General features: G+C 39.4%; 1 protein-coding gene across 5 annotated transcripts in view; it reads right to left on the minus strand.

The window, feature by feature from the left end:
- grip1 (glutamate receptor interacting protein 1) overlaps nucleotides 1-14,665 on the minus strand; it is a 465,375-nt gene that overhangs the window by 99,568 nt on the left and 351,142 nt on the right. For all 5 annotated transcript variants that reach the window (XM_060839771.1, XM_060839770.1, XM_060839775.1 and 2 more), the window contains exons 4-8: nucleotides 13,040-13,185; nucleotides 10,074-10,157; nucleotides 7,225-7,300; nucleotides 2,791-2,936; nucleotides 1,894-2,041 (exon numbers count right to left, since the gene is read on the minus strand). In XM_060839771.1, the coding sequence (XP_060695754.1) occupies nucleotides 1,894-2,041; nucleotides 2,791-2,936; nucleotides 7,225-7,300; nucleotides 10,074-10,157; nucleotides 13,040-13,185 (600 nt within the window). The remainder of the gene's footprint in view (nucleotides 1-1,893; nucleotides 2,042-2,790; nucleotides 2,937-7,224; nucleotides 7,301-10,073; nucleotides 10,158-13,039; nucleotides 13,186-14,665) is intronic.

The following is a 14,665-nucleotide window of genomic DNA, read 5'->3' on the forward strand; positions in this document are numbered from 1 at the left end:
GGACAGTTATGGACCATTGCTGGAACCCCGTTGTCATTAGTACAGTCAAGGCAGGGAGGGCGATGCATTAGAGTGAGGGTTGTTTATCCAAGACTTAGCCACTTACACTTATAGTTGGCATGCCAGGGTTCTGACCAGGGATGATGGACTCAGGGTTCAAACTATGGGCAGTGAGAGGAGTTTCTAATTTGGGAGACTTGTTTGAGGGGGAAGTTATGATGTCTTTTGAGCAACTGAGCCGCAGAGATCTTTTCCGTTATTTTTTTCAGGTTAGGGATTTCATCCAGAAGAAGACTACGCTTCTCACTAAGCCCTATAAGCCCGACACAGAGAGATTGTTGCTACGCTCCAAAGCGCCCTTTTGGTTAGTGCCCTCTATCACCTGCTGGGTGGCAGGGCCTGGCAGGATATTAACAGTTATGAGGGGTCTGGGAGCAAGAGCTAGGAGTGGAGATCTCTTCTGAAACATGGGAGAACACTCGAAAGATCTCAATCTGTAATAGGACATGCGCTATGCAGTTAAAAGTTCTGCACAGGGCTCATCTGGCACCAGACCGTCTGATGAAGTTTAAAAAAGGGGCATCTTCAGTGTGCCCCAAATGTAAAATAAATGTAGGTATCTTACCCATTGCTTCTGGACATGCCACAGGCTCCATGTTTATTGGAGCACTGTGGCAGGAGAGATAGAGAGGGTATTGAGGACTGAAGTCATAGTAGACCTGATATCTCTCCTCTTAGGTCTACCGAATTTACCATCTTTAAATGGGCAGGGGAAGAAACTACTTAATATTCTTGCATACTGTGCATGGAAGAATATTCTGATGAATTGGGTGCCTGAGAACCCACTGGGCTTGCTGGGATGGCAGAAATTAATTATGGAGCACATCCCCTTGGACCTGGTGCACCACACAACAGACCATTTTTATAAGACATGGCAGCCCTATTTGAGTTATTTGAATATAGATTTGTCAGTTATCTTAACTAGGATGTTTATATAACAAGGATGGTTAGATTTGTCAAGCCCTGGATCCTGGAGGGGTGTCCTGAGTTAATACGGATATATATACAATGCTCCTATTCATTTTTTTTGGGAGCTTTGTGCCGAGCATAGCTGTTCTGTATTTTGTGGTTTGTTGTTTTTTTTGCTTTTTTTTGGTGTTGCTTTGCACAGTATTAGGGTTCGTTTTGTATTATGGAGTCGGTTAGTTGTTAGTAGACAGTAGTTGTGTTGTAATTTTTTTTTCTTTTTATTATACTGATCTTTGTTGTTGCTTGTATTTTTCAATGATTTTATATGTAAAAAAAAATTTGCTATTATATTTACAAAAAAAGTCCACTTCACATTGTTGAAGTTCAATATTTAAATGCAATTTTAAAAAAAACAGCCACATCTTATTAATAACGTTACATTAGAACACTGTCTACAGAATTGTCCCTTTCTTTGTCAATTTCTTGGACATGAAATTCCAAAAGGCGACATGGACGATGGAAAGTTCAACTTAAAGGCTACAATTGGCTTCAAACCAAACACAGTACCATTGTAGATTGATCGTTTCAAAAATCCTGCACATCGTCTAGATTTCGGAGGACAGACACACATGATCATATTCACACATCATAACATTACTTTCCCCAACCAAACAAATCTGCAATTGTTTTACTAATCACAGAAAATAATTTGTAACAGGAAAATAAAATATTAGAGACCTTTTCAGCCTAATTTCAGATTGAGAGGGTACAAAATCTGGATTAAGGTCACACTTCAAATACACCAACTGTTGTGTTTATAATCAAAATATACATACATTGCTTCACATCACAAAGAGTTCTATTTGAAAATGCATAAAGTAATGAAGTGATTAATAGCTGTGATGATTAAGCCCAAGTACTTACCTATCTGCAATGCTGGCAGCCTTAATTTTGTCTATGACTATGACTTGCTTGTTACAGTACAGTGAGGTAGTTAAAGCAATGCCCAAGCTTGAACCAGGGGTCTTGGCCACCTCCACCATCAGGGGGCCTGAAGCATTTGCTACGGAATCTAACAAATAAAAAAAACAAATTGACACAATGTGATACTTCTGTGTTACCATACAGCAACTGGCCATGAATACAATAATAGAAGGCCAGACTTCCAATGACAGTTTCAAGACAAGAATAGACAGTGATCTGTAAAGAGAGATGATAAATCTTTAAAACTAAATGACACAGTAAACAAAACCATCTGTGTGACAGAGAGAAACAAGAAAGGTGCAAATAAACCCATGTCTGTTCCAATTCTTGGAGACAATTACAATAAAAGTCAATTTTACTGGGTCAAAGTGAAGGACAATGTTTTAGGAGTTACTTATTAACATATGAATTATTTATGCAGAAATACACACATTTCTCAATCATAGAAATAGCTAAACCAGCTCAAATTCACTTTGGTAGCCTAGAAGTGCAATTGCCAGATAAATAATAATAGATGTTATATAATACATACACTTTTGGAAATTAGCATCAATTTAGATGCATTGTACTCTCATTAAGGACAATTATTTGAATAAAACTTTAATGTAGCAAAGAGAAAGATTGATTTACCTGCAATCTCAAGAGAGGGAACCAGAAATAGTTCACCTCAGAATGAACCTACAGATGATACGGTTACACTCAGTAGTTCCTAATGGAACACAGTTGGGCACAGCTGAGATGAAACAATTCTTTGTACAGAAAAGGCAAAGTGGTTAAGAGCTCAAGGTCTTTTTTTTAAACAAAAGAGCTCAAGGACGTCTTCAAAACTCAACATACCCATGACAGACACATCATATTCGATTATTAATGTTGCCTCCTGTCCACATTGTTTGAGAATGCTCATAGCCTCTGTATGCGTTGTTCCATGTAACCGTATTCCATCAACACTCAACAGCCTGTCGCCAACTTTTATTGTGCCTTCCCTGGAGAATAAAACAAATCATACCACAATTCGAAGTCATTAGTCACTACGACTAATAACAATGCCACAGTCCAATAGCAAAACGTATCCAGTTAGTTTCTGAATTTAGGCTGTTATTCGTAAGATAGAGACTGCCTCATAAATAAATTGCATTGCTGGGTGGTTCACTAATAACAAGTTTAATATGAAGTTAATATTGTGTTATGATAGGTCAACCTGAACAGTTCTCATTAATTAGTTTTAGGTTATCATTTGATTATACATCATTCTTCTACCAATTTTTTCCTTTAGTCTTTCACAGAAATGTGGGTGACTTGTTACCCATTCCTAACTGTTCTTGAACGGAGGGCTTCCTTTGCCAGTGCAGAACACAGTTAAGTGTCAATCAATCACATTACTGAGAATTTGAAGTCATGTGTCAAAACCTCTCTCTAAAAGCACATTAAATGAACCAGACGGGTAGTTTTATGACAACTAATGATACTTTCACGGCACCAATACAAAGTCTCATCTTCTATTCCAGATTTTCATCAATCAAATGAATTCTTAGTCATCAAATTTACATCCAGCTGTCATGGTGAGATTTGAATTCATGTCCCCAGGATAAGAGTCTGGGTCTCTGGATTACTAGCCCAGTGACATTAGCATTATGCCACAATCTCCCCTAACCTATCACTCTGAGTGGCAGTAAGGGTATTGGTCATAAATAGCTCCAAGAAATTGACAGAGAAACAGTTTGACTATTAATAAATTACCTGAAGTTCTTAAATGCTCATGTACTAGTTTCTGCTCAGAAACACCAACCTCAGTTTGGGCTGAGAAGTGACAAATGCCATTCACGCCACACAAGTGTCATCTCCAACAAGAAAGTGTCTAACCTTTGAAATTTCATGGCATTACCATCACTGAATCCCTCATTATCAATACCCTGCAGGTCAGGGCCCAAAGGAAAAGCCGCAAGTGGTGTAAAACCTGCACCCACACCTACCCCCTCAGCTCCATCCAAGACCCCAAAGGAAACTTCCACAATTGGCAGAGATATGCCTGCACATTCAAACACCTCATCTATTGTATCCGTTGCTCTTAATATGACCTCCTCGACATTGGAGAGACAGGGCGCTAACTCGCAGGACGTTTCAGGGAACATCTCTGAGACACACACCAAACAACACCAGAGCGCTGTGGCCAACCACTTCAACTCCCCCTCCCACTCCGCCAAATCCAACCCACCTGATGCCTGGAGGAAGAATGTCTCACCTTCTGCGTAGGAACCCTCTAACTACACAGCATCAATGTCAATATCACCAGTTTCTTTATCTTTACTCCTCCACCTCATCCCAGATCCAACTTGGCATCGCCCTCTTGAACTGTCCTATCTGTCCATATTCCTTCCCACCTATCCGTTCCACCCTCCCCTCTGATCTATCACCATCAACCCCTACCTGCATCTACCTATCACCTTTCCAACTACCTTCCCTCAAACCCACCCTCCTATTGATCTCTCAGCCGCCACCCCCACCCCACCCCCGCCCCCCCAACATTCCAGATGAAGGGCTTATGCCTGAAATGTCGATTCTCTGCTCGTCAGATGCTGCCTGACCTGCTGTCCTTTTCCAAACAAACTCTCAACTCTAATCTCCGGCATCTGCAGTACTCATGTTCTCCTGGATTAGACCTATAAATACAGTGGCTACAAGAGCAAGTTAGGCACGAGGAAGCCTGCAAGTAACTCACCTTCTGACTGCTCAAAGTATATCCACCAGCGAGAAGTCACAAGTCAGGAATGTGATGGAATATTCGCCATGTCTGGATTAGTGCAAACACTCAAAAAGCTTGACACCATCCAGGCAAAGAATCTGCTTGATTGGCACTACATCCACTTCTTCTACTGCCAACACTAAGTAGTAGCAGTATGTACTATCTACAAGATGCACAGCAAGAAATTCAAAGATCCTTAGGCAGCACCTTCTAAATTTAATGACCACCTTGTCTAGAAGAACAAGGGTAGCAGATACATTAGAACATCATGCCTTGCAAGTTCTGCTCCAGGCCACTATTGTTTCTTCAGTGTCACTGGGCCAAAATCCTGAAGTTCCTTCCCTAATGGCATGGAGGGGTTACCACAGCAGATGGAAGGTAATGGTTCAAGAAGGCAGCTCAACCTCACTCCCTTATGAGCATCTAGTGATGAGCAATAAATGCTGGCCCAGCCAGTGAAACCCATATCGCTGATTTTTTAAAAAAAATTTGAAATGTGGAAGGTGGAAACATTCAAAATGCAGCTTAGTTTTCTTAGTTTTTGAAAAGAAAAGTCAGAGATTTTAGTGAGATCAGTCTCGTCTAATCACTTTGTGAATACCATAAATATATATTCAAGTTCATTTGAATGTTTACATCAACTATTGGTTGACATTTTATCTTTAAACAATTTCTTAGATTAGGAATAAGGAAAACAGTGGAAACTGATATCAAACACAATCAAAACCTCACTGAAAGTGTATCACAAATTCGTGTCATGCAAGTCCAAAATCATAAATACGTCATTTTCACGAACATTCAAGTGTCAGAGGTGAAGGCAGTAACATGCTTTGGGGCATTCACATAGACCCACTATAAAGCATTTCTTTAATATTTTTAAAAACTCTATAAAAAGTCAAAAGACCAATAAAAATTCAAAAGCATTAAATCACAAACACAGACATGACTCAGTATTGGATGTGGGGACATTTTTAATTACTCCTCTGTACCAAATCATCAGCCTATGATTGTACACTCTTGTTTTCTATAATGAAATAAGTGTTGCAAGACACATCAGGTTTGCACCATTTACTAAAACAGTGAACAGGATAACAATGTGCAATATTAAGAAATAATGTTTAAGAGCAAGTCAGCATCATTGTGATGGCTACATTTGAGTGGCTGCATCAAATCGTGCGTGGACCCTTGTTATGCAAACATCAAGTGTTACTATGTGTTTAGGTTCTACCTGACCCAGGTTATGAACAATGGGTCTACCCACATTACCACTGAATATTCCATATCACATGTCCCTCATGGAAATGTTCACACAGAAAAACCTCTCTGGCCACACACCGATCAGGCAGTGGTCACCATTTAACATCCACGAGGCCCTTCCAGGAATTAAGGAGGTCATTGCTTTTGGATGGTTCACTGAACCGATTGTCAAAGTAATTTGCAGGATTTCTCATCAGTAGAACATTCCAACATACACCAAGACAAGGTTTGGCTGCAGTGAGAAGGGTCCAATCAGTCACATCTTTCATGTGTGCCCAGATTCTCTGCATCTGCACACGCTGCCCTTGAGATGGTGATCAGACCATCACACATCATCTTCTGGAAAGTGCGTTTATGAAGGAGGTCTGGAAAGAGATGTAATGCTTTTTGTTGAGGTTTATTCCATGATGCAGGACCCTGTGCTTTTTAAAAGGCTGTTCCCTGACATGCACACCAGAACACTGCACTTGGAAGACCATCAACTCAGTGAAAGATTTACTCTTTGTTCTGCTCAACGGAGTGTTGCAGACTGGTACATTCCAAAATCCAGGACTATGTGCTGAGGGATGTACTAAAGCTTGGGGTAGCCACTGCCAAGGCAGAGAGGGTAAAGATCGTCCAAGACCTTTCTGTCATGATATCCCGAGGATTTGTTACTAACAGAAGCTTACGTTGGAATGATGTAATTCTGTTCATGTTTGATAAATACTCCTGTTTTAGATTTGGATGGCAGCACCAAAAATGCAATGCTCAGATTTAAAAAAGACATGATTTTTGTAATTGTATTTTCAGAAAACCCCAACTTAAGCTGTTTTGTAGTGTATTTAGAGATAATTTATGAATAAAGCATATTTTTACAACTAAAAAAGCAATCTCTGTCATGATACCATGTGAGCCTGTTAACTTTTCGAACCTCCCTGGAGCTTCTATTGGAATGTGAATAGTTTGTCGTAATTAGTAAACGTCCCAATTTTGCATTTGGATGGAGATACCAAAGAATGCTCAAATGGAAAATTCATTTTTAAATTTAAACTTCTATATTGCTTGACTTAATTTGCTTTGTAATGTACTCATAGATAAATTATGAAAAGTATATTTTTACAACTAATAAAAAACATAGAAGGGAGACAATGACTGGTGGTGATAGGATGAGAAATGTAGGATTTGACAAAAGCCCATTATACTGGCCTACAAAGCTTGCAGTTGACTAATGAGTTATGTAAAGACTACCTGATTCAGAGGTATGATCATGATGTTCATTTAAATAACTGTACCTGTCAGCTGGTCCCCCAGCTCTGACATAGGTTATTACAATCGGGCGGGATCTACTTCGGTCTTCATGGGCTCCTCCTGAGGAAAATAAATATATAAAATATGAATAAATAGAAAAAGAGACATATCAACAGCTGAATGTGGAACTGAGCAGTACCAATATAGATGGCCCCGAGGCTAATATCCAGTCTGTCGAAAGTGAGCCGATCAGAGGCAAGGTGATAAAGATGTCAACAACTGCCTTCATCACTTCAGGAAGAGAGAAAATTTGTAAAGCCCTCACTTGTGACTGCGATCAATGATGATAATCAAAGTGTGTGTGTGGCATTGGGTGGGCGTGTGTGTCAGAGACCTCTCAGCACTCAGTATCTGGCTGCACATTTGAAGAATGTCCAATTGGTCAAGTTACTAAAAAGCAACTGGGAGCAATGGAATTGTACCTCAATCATCAGTCTGCTCCTTCTGAAGAGAAACTTGGAGGCAAACAAACACCCACCCCAGTTTGGATTTCCAATCACCTAAAATAACTAAGCAATGTTTGGACTAGCAGAAACCAATATGTCGATTCGTTGTCCCAAAGAACAACATGTATCATTAGACCAATTAGCAGAATGCAAAGCTTGCAGCAGCTCAGAAAACCAATCTAACCATACGTTTGTTAAAGATATCAAAGGGAGATAGGTTGCTTTACTATTGTTGAATGAGTCTGATATGTTTTAGAATTTCTTCACTTGAAATGTGGTGAATCTTGAGAATTCCCTACCACACAACACAGTCGAAGTTCAAGCATTGCAGTCTTCAACATGCTCAACCATTGGATTTCAAGAGAATAACGACATAAAGGGATGAGGGGTAGCACTGATGTAGCTGGTCAGCATGATCTGTGTCAATGGTAGGGCAGACTCAGTGTGCTGAGGAGCTACAAACTTTGCTGAATGAAACAAGGTCAAAATCTTCCCTTTGCTAATACTTTTTATCAAACACATTTCAAAGGATACAATGGCACCCAGGTGGTTTGCTGTACAAAATTAGAGGAGGAGGACAAATGGCAAGTTCTAAATGCTCATTGCAACCATAATGCTGTTTAATGAACACCGTACTTCATGGTTCATTAACAAATACTGTGGTTCGTGGTCCATTAGTAAATCCACTGTGCGGTATGGCTTGGCCCTACATGACTAAGTTCATTTCATTGCCTGTATTCAGATGAAAGATTTCATTCAAATTGACAAAGACAGCATTATAACTGGCCTTAGTGTTCCAAGCTTCAGAGAGGAAATGCAGCCAGGGTTCTCATTTCTGAACTTAATTCAGTGATTGCTGCTTGAATTGTGTAGATATTCCACTTCAGTGATATCACTAAACCGAGAAAGACTAAACTGATCTACAAGAATTACACTGCAGCTACATGACTCAATGAAACAAGGGAAATCCACAACATAACGATGTTTTAAGTTCTGCAGTGCCAATGACAGCTATACCTAACACAAGTATATTTATTTTCTAGAAACATACTGACTCTTGCCCCAGCCCCATCACACTACATTTTTTTATGAAATTAAATTGATTGTGTCAGCTCCATCTGGTTTTCTTGGCACAACAACTCAAAATACTGATTTTTTTAAAAACACTCGTCGTCAAGGTAACAGCCTCATTCAGTGCTGAGTAGGGTACAGACGTCAGAAGTCATGCTAAATTATGTAGGAAACATGGTTAGTCAGTAACTCTTATAGGAAAGTAAAATTGAAACTTCCTATTTGCACAGTAACATAACAGAAACCAATATCATATTCAACACATTATACTTTCACGACACTGAGGATCACTTGGAAGAAAAAAAGACTTTAATGACAAAAATGTGGAATCTATAAATAAAAAGATCATCAAATGGTCATGTAATTGGAACCACATACTCTAGTAGTACTTTTAAGCGAAACATATTATACATTCTATTCAGCTGTGGCTCTGACTCAAAAGGCTGTGGGCCCATGTCCCACTTGGGCCTTGGGTTCAGAAATCTAGGTTGACGCTCCAGTTCAGTACTGAGAGAATTCTGCACTAATGCTCTCTTTGGTGGATTTTAAATATCCTTTGCCATGATTTCAAACAAGACCAGGGAAGTCACCCTGGTGGCCTGATCGATATTTATTCCTCAAATCAATTTAACAAACCTAGATTATCTGGTCATTACCACATTCACATTTCTAAGAGCTTGCCGTGCACAATTTAGTAGTGACATTTCTTAAGTTACCACAATGCCTACATTCAGAAGCACAGAATTGGCTGTAAAGTGCTTTGGGATGTCTTGAGGTTGGGAAGATGCAGTATAGATACAAATCTATCCATCTTTCTTAGTATACCCATTTTGTATCAAGAATGGAATGGAGTTTTAACAGTGACTAGAAATAGGGAACAAAAAAAAAGATACATCATGAATATATGATCAATAAGCACTTATTTCCATGGATTGAAACAACAGGCGAAAGTTGGAATATATCCTGCAATATGCCATTATGCCAGGTGGCACAGTGGTTAGCACTGCTGTCTCACAGTGCTAGGGGTCCAGGTTCAACTGTCTGTATGGAAATTGCACATTCTCCCAGTGTCTTCATGTGTTTCCTCCAGGTGCACCAGTTTTCTCCCACAGTCCAAAGATATGCAGCCAAGGTGGGTCGGCCATGCTAAATTGCCCGTAGTGCCCGGGAATGCGCAGGTAATGTGGGTTAGTCATGGGAAATGCAGGGTTACCAGGATGGGATGCTCTTCGGAGGGTTGGCACTGACCCAAGTGTGCCAAATAGAATCCATACAGTGTGGAAGCAGGCTATGATTAAGCATATAGACATTCTTACCTCGAATCACAAATCCAAAGGTATTGCCTTCTTTGTGCAAAGTCACTTCCACAGTTTTGAGAATAATCCCTGAGCCTTGAGTAGCTAGGAATAAAATTAAAGAACTTGTCACTCAAATCACTGGGAAAGGATTCCATGCTAATATACAGACCAAAATCAAACTAATTATTTGGAGAACAGCATTTAGCTGCAGCTTATTCGTACGTTTTGTTCCATTTTGAGGCATGTATGCAATGAGCGAATTGCCTGCCATTTTTGAATACTTCACATCAAGAAGGCAGTTCAAAAGTGATGCATGGAAATACTGAAATCAAGAACAGCCACAGTATTGATAGTCACATGCTGTGGCACCAGAACATGTGGAGCACACTTCAGGTGGCAGGTAGTCATTAGACAAATGCAAGCATTTTATAGTTTTGAACAAGATTTAAGATTTGCCAATCAAGAAAACAAATCAAACATACTGTAACGATGGGGCAGATGTTTTTTTTCTAAAAATATTCGTGCACAGAATGTGGGTACTGCTATTTTTTGCCCATCCCTCACTGTCCTAGAGAAGGCAGTGGTGAGTTTCCTTCTTGAACTGTTGTGGTTCATGAGGTGTAGGTAGACTGTCAGTGCCAGTAGATATGGAGCTCGTGTATTTTGACCCAGTGACAGTGAAGGAATGATAATACAATTCCAGATCAGAATGGTGTCCCCCCCACAAATTGACTGCCACTGTTCTTCTGGGTGGTAGCAGTCACAGAAGATACTGTCTCAGGAGCCTTGGTGAACTGCTGCAGTGCATTTTGTACATGATACACACTGCTTCTATTGTGTGTTGGTGGTGGACTGAGTGAATATTTAAAGGCAGTAGGCCTTCGAATAGATAAGTGGGCTGCTTTGTCCTGAATGGTGTTGCGCTTGCTGGAGAAGCAACTATCCAGTCAAGTGTTGCTGTAGTTGCAACATGTATGTGACTAGTCCAGTTCTATTTCTGTCAATTATAACCCCTGGAATGTTAATATTTGGTGATTCAGTGATGGTAATGCCATTGAACATCAAGGGTGATGGTCATTGTCTGGCACTTGATATACAAATATTACTTGCTACTGATCAACCTGGACATTATCCAGCTCTCCCTGCATATATACACAAATATCTCAAATACTGCAAATGAGGCTGAACAGTGTGCAAATCATTGACAAACATCCCCACTTCCTTATGATCTAAGGAAGGACACTGATGAAGCAGCTGATGATTGGGCCTAGGATGCTCTCCTGAGGAACTCTTGCAGATATGTCCTGGAGCTAAGATGATGGACCTCCAACAATCACAAGTTATCATCTTTTCTGCTCGGTATGAATCCGACAGTGGACGTGTTTTCCAGATTTCCATAGACTCTAATTTTGCTATGGCTCCTTGATGTCACTCAGACAAGTGATGTCTTAATGTCAAAGGCACTCAGTCCCACCTCATTGTCTGGGGGTCAGCTCTTTTGTCCATGTTTGTGCCAATGCTGTAATGAAGTCATGAGCTGAGTGGATAATAGTGGAATCCTCACCGAGCAACAATGAGCAAATGCCTAATTACGCAATTGGCAACTTCTTGCACCATTTTGTTGTTGAACAGGAGTTGGACATCTCCATACAACTGGAGAACTCTAAAGATCTAACTGGTGGATATCTCACCCAGAAGAGAAGAGTTTTGCTGGTGGCAATGACCTGGCTTAAAGTTAAGGCTCGGACAGCTGCTCTTCAGGTCTTCATTCAGCAACTGATTCTCAGATCTCAGCATCAATGTAAGGTGGCACCAGATTATGTGGGGAGGGGAATAATTGAAGTGGAAGGATCATATTGCATACAACTTAACTGTATTCAAATAACCACAGTGACGTTAAATGTATTTGCAAGACAGAAAAATTTATGATGAATTTAATTAAAATAAATGCTGCAAGTTTTTCCTTGAATAATCACACTAGGAAGAAGTCAACACTTTACATTTTCAATTATAAAGATACCAGGAACAGTTTTAATTGCCTCCATTTGAATGCAGTACAATTATTGCAATATCTCCACTAAACATGGATTACAGATTCATGATTTCATATGTAGAAATCATTGCAAAATTTTGGTATACTTAAAGACTGGGCCAGAATGTTTCCAGAGTCACTCCAGAAAAGTGGGGTTAGAGTCAAATACCTCTTCAACTATACAGTAACTAATCCCAGCAAACACAATGACTAATTTAACCTGCTTCTGAAGGCTTGAGTAGAAGCAAATAAGCTAGCATCCAAATCCTTACCTTAGCCCTATTAGACTTTATCTAAATTCTTCACGATTGATGTAATGATTTTGGTTTGGAAAATACCACTCTTGAGAGTCACTGAGACGTGTTTGGAGTTGTATAAATTGCTGTTTACACATATGGCATGCAGTACATCACATTTAAAGCCCCAAGTGAGCTGTTATCACACACAATTGACTGCCATGTTCACCTTCATAAGTGAGTACTACACTTTATTTTAATTAACTGAATGCGAATGTTTCTGGGGAACATACTAAAGGTGCTATCGATAAATACAGTTACAAATCATCAAAATTTCAAACTTCCAAACTAATCCAATTTTGCTGGCTCAAATTCTGAAATGGTTGAAAGCTCATCTCCAATTATATCTATAAGTTTGCACAAACAGCAGCAAATCTTGTGTAATTGATAACTGATGTTTAAGTGCCCCGGTTTTACCTGTTGCTGAACAAAAATTTCTCAAAATTCTGAGAATATCAAGTGTGAAGTTCTGTGTTTTAAATAGTTTCATTGGTGCGTGTATATATGTATGATAGAGAAGGTCTTAACATCATAATACAGGCTATTTCCTACATGAGATGAATTAAAACAACTATCAGTTCAAGTGGAGCAGCAAAATTGTCAATATTTACTTCAAGCCTTTTAAGTGAACTTTAATTTTAATTTAGGATACTTACAAGCAGGAGGGAGCTCATATTCCACCTCAAGAACCACTCTCTCACCAACATTCTTCAGGAGACTGATGATCTCGTCATGTCGGAATTTTGTTAAATTGATTCCATTGACTGATTTGATGTAGTCTCCAATATTTAACTGATCACTCCTGTAAAAGAACAGCAAAGCAGAGAGCCCACAGGCATCATGCCTCAGAACACACAAAGTCATATACAATTGTGCCAAATTTATCTCTGCCTTTAACCTTGTTCTTAAAAAAAATCCCAAAAGGCCTAGTATATTTGAGTTGAAGATATCTTCACACACAAGAGCAACTGAATTAAATGGTTACACAATTAAAAAGCTCAGGAAGACCGATCTGGTTTCACTTCAAGTATCAAAACATTTTTTCAATCTCCATTAATAAATCTCCTGACATCCAATTTTTGGAAGGATTACTTTAATCAGGTTCAATGGCCATGAAAAATATTATTGTTAAAACTATGATTTTTTTTTGAAAAACGAAGTATGCATCTGAAACGTTGCAGACTGGTTAGCACTATCCATCAGTTTGTTGCCATCAATTTATTTCTAATCCCTTAAAGTTTGACAAACATAAATTTAAAGACATTGGTTTAAGGTACTCCCTCGAGTCCATAATCAAATTCAAACTTATTATGGTCACTACTTTCAAGATGCTTCCTTATTGTTAACTATTCCTTGTCCTCAACACAGTCTGCTTCTGCTGGTTCTAACATATTTTCTAGAAAACCGTCCTGAACACCTCTAAAAATTAGTTGCCTACATGAGGTATAGATTGGGTCAGCAAAATAGTGTACATGAATATTAAATTCACATGGTCATCACTACATATTTGGTTATTTGTTTTGCTATGTATAATCATTCATAATTCATATGATTTCAGTGCATAAATATGTGTTGAGCAGAACATCTTAGTACCCTTAAGAGTGCTGATATGTAGAGGGATCTGGGTGTGCAGGTCCACAGATCACTGAAGGTGGCAGCTCAGGTAGGCTTTTGGCATGCTGGTCTTTATTGGAAGGGGTATTAAATATACAGATAGACAAGTTATGCCGCAGCTGTACAGAACTTGAGTTAGACCACGTTGAGTACAGTTCTGGTCACCACACTACCAGAAGGATTTGGAAGCTTTGGAAAGAATTCAGAAAAGATTTACTAAGATGGGGCATTTTAGCTATCAAGAAAGGTTGGATAGATTGGGTTTATTTTCACTGGAATGCAGGAGATTGAGAAGCTAATAAGATTGTGAATGGCATGGTTTGAGTAAAAAGTATGATGCTTTTTTCCAAGGGTGGAGCGCTCAATTACTTGGGGACACAAGTTCAAGGTAAGAGTGGGGGGTGGAGTTTGAAAGAGGTGTGTGAGGCAAGTTTTTCACACAAAGGGCAGAGAGCGTCTGGAATGCATTACCAGAGAAGCTGAGACAATAGCAGCATTTAACAAGCACCTGGACGAATACATAAATAGGAAGGGAATGGAGGGATACAGATCCTGTAAGTAAAGACAATTTTAGAATGCAAAGGCAAAATATGGTGGCACAGGCTTGGACAGCCAAAGGCCCTGTTCCTGTGCTGTATTGTTCTTTGTTCTAAAGTTACGATAATCAA

Source organism: Hemiscyllium ocellatum, chromosome 19 (genome assembly GCF_020745735.1).
Source record: "Hemiscyllium ocellatum isolate sHemOce1 chromosome 19, sHemOce1.pat.X.cur, whole genome shotgun sequence".
Lineage (NCBI taxonomy): Eukaryota > Metazoa > Chordata > Chondrichthyes > Orectolobiformes > Hemiscylliidae > Hemiscyllium > Hemiscyllium ocellatum.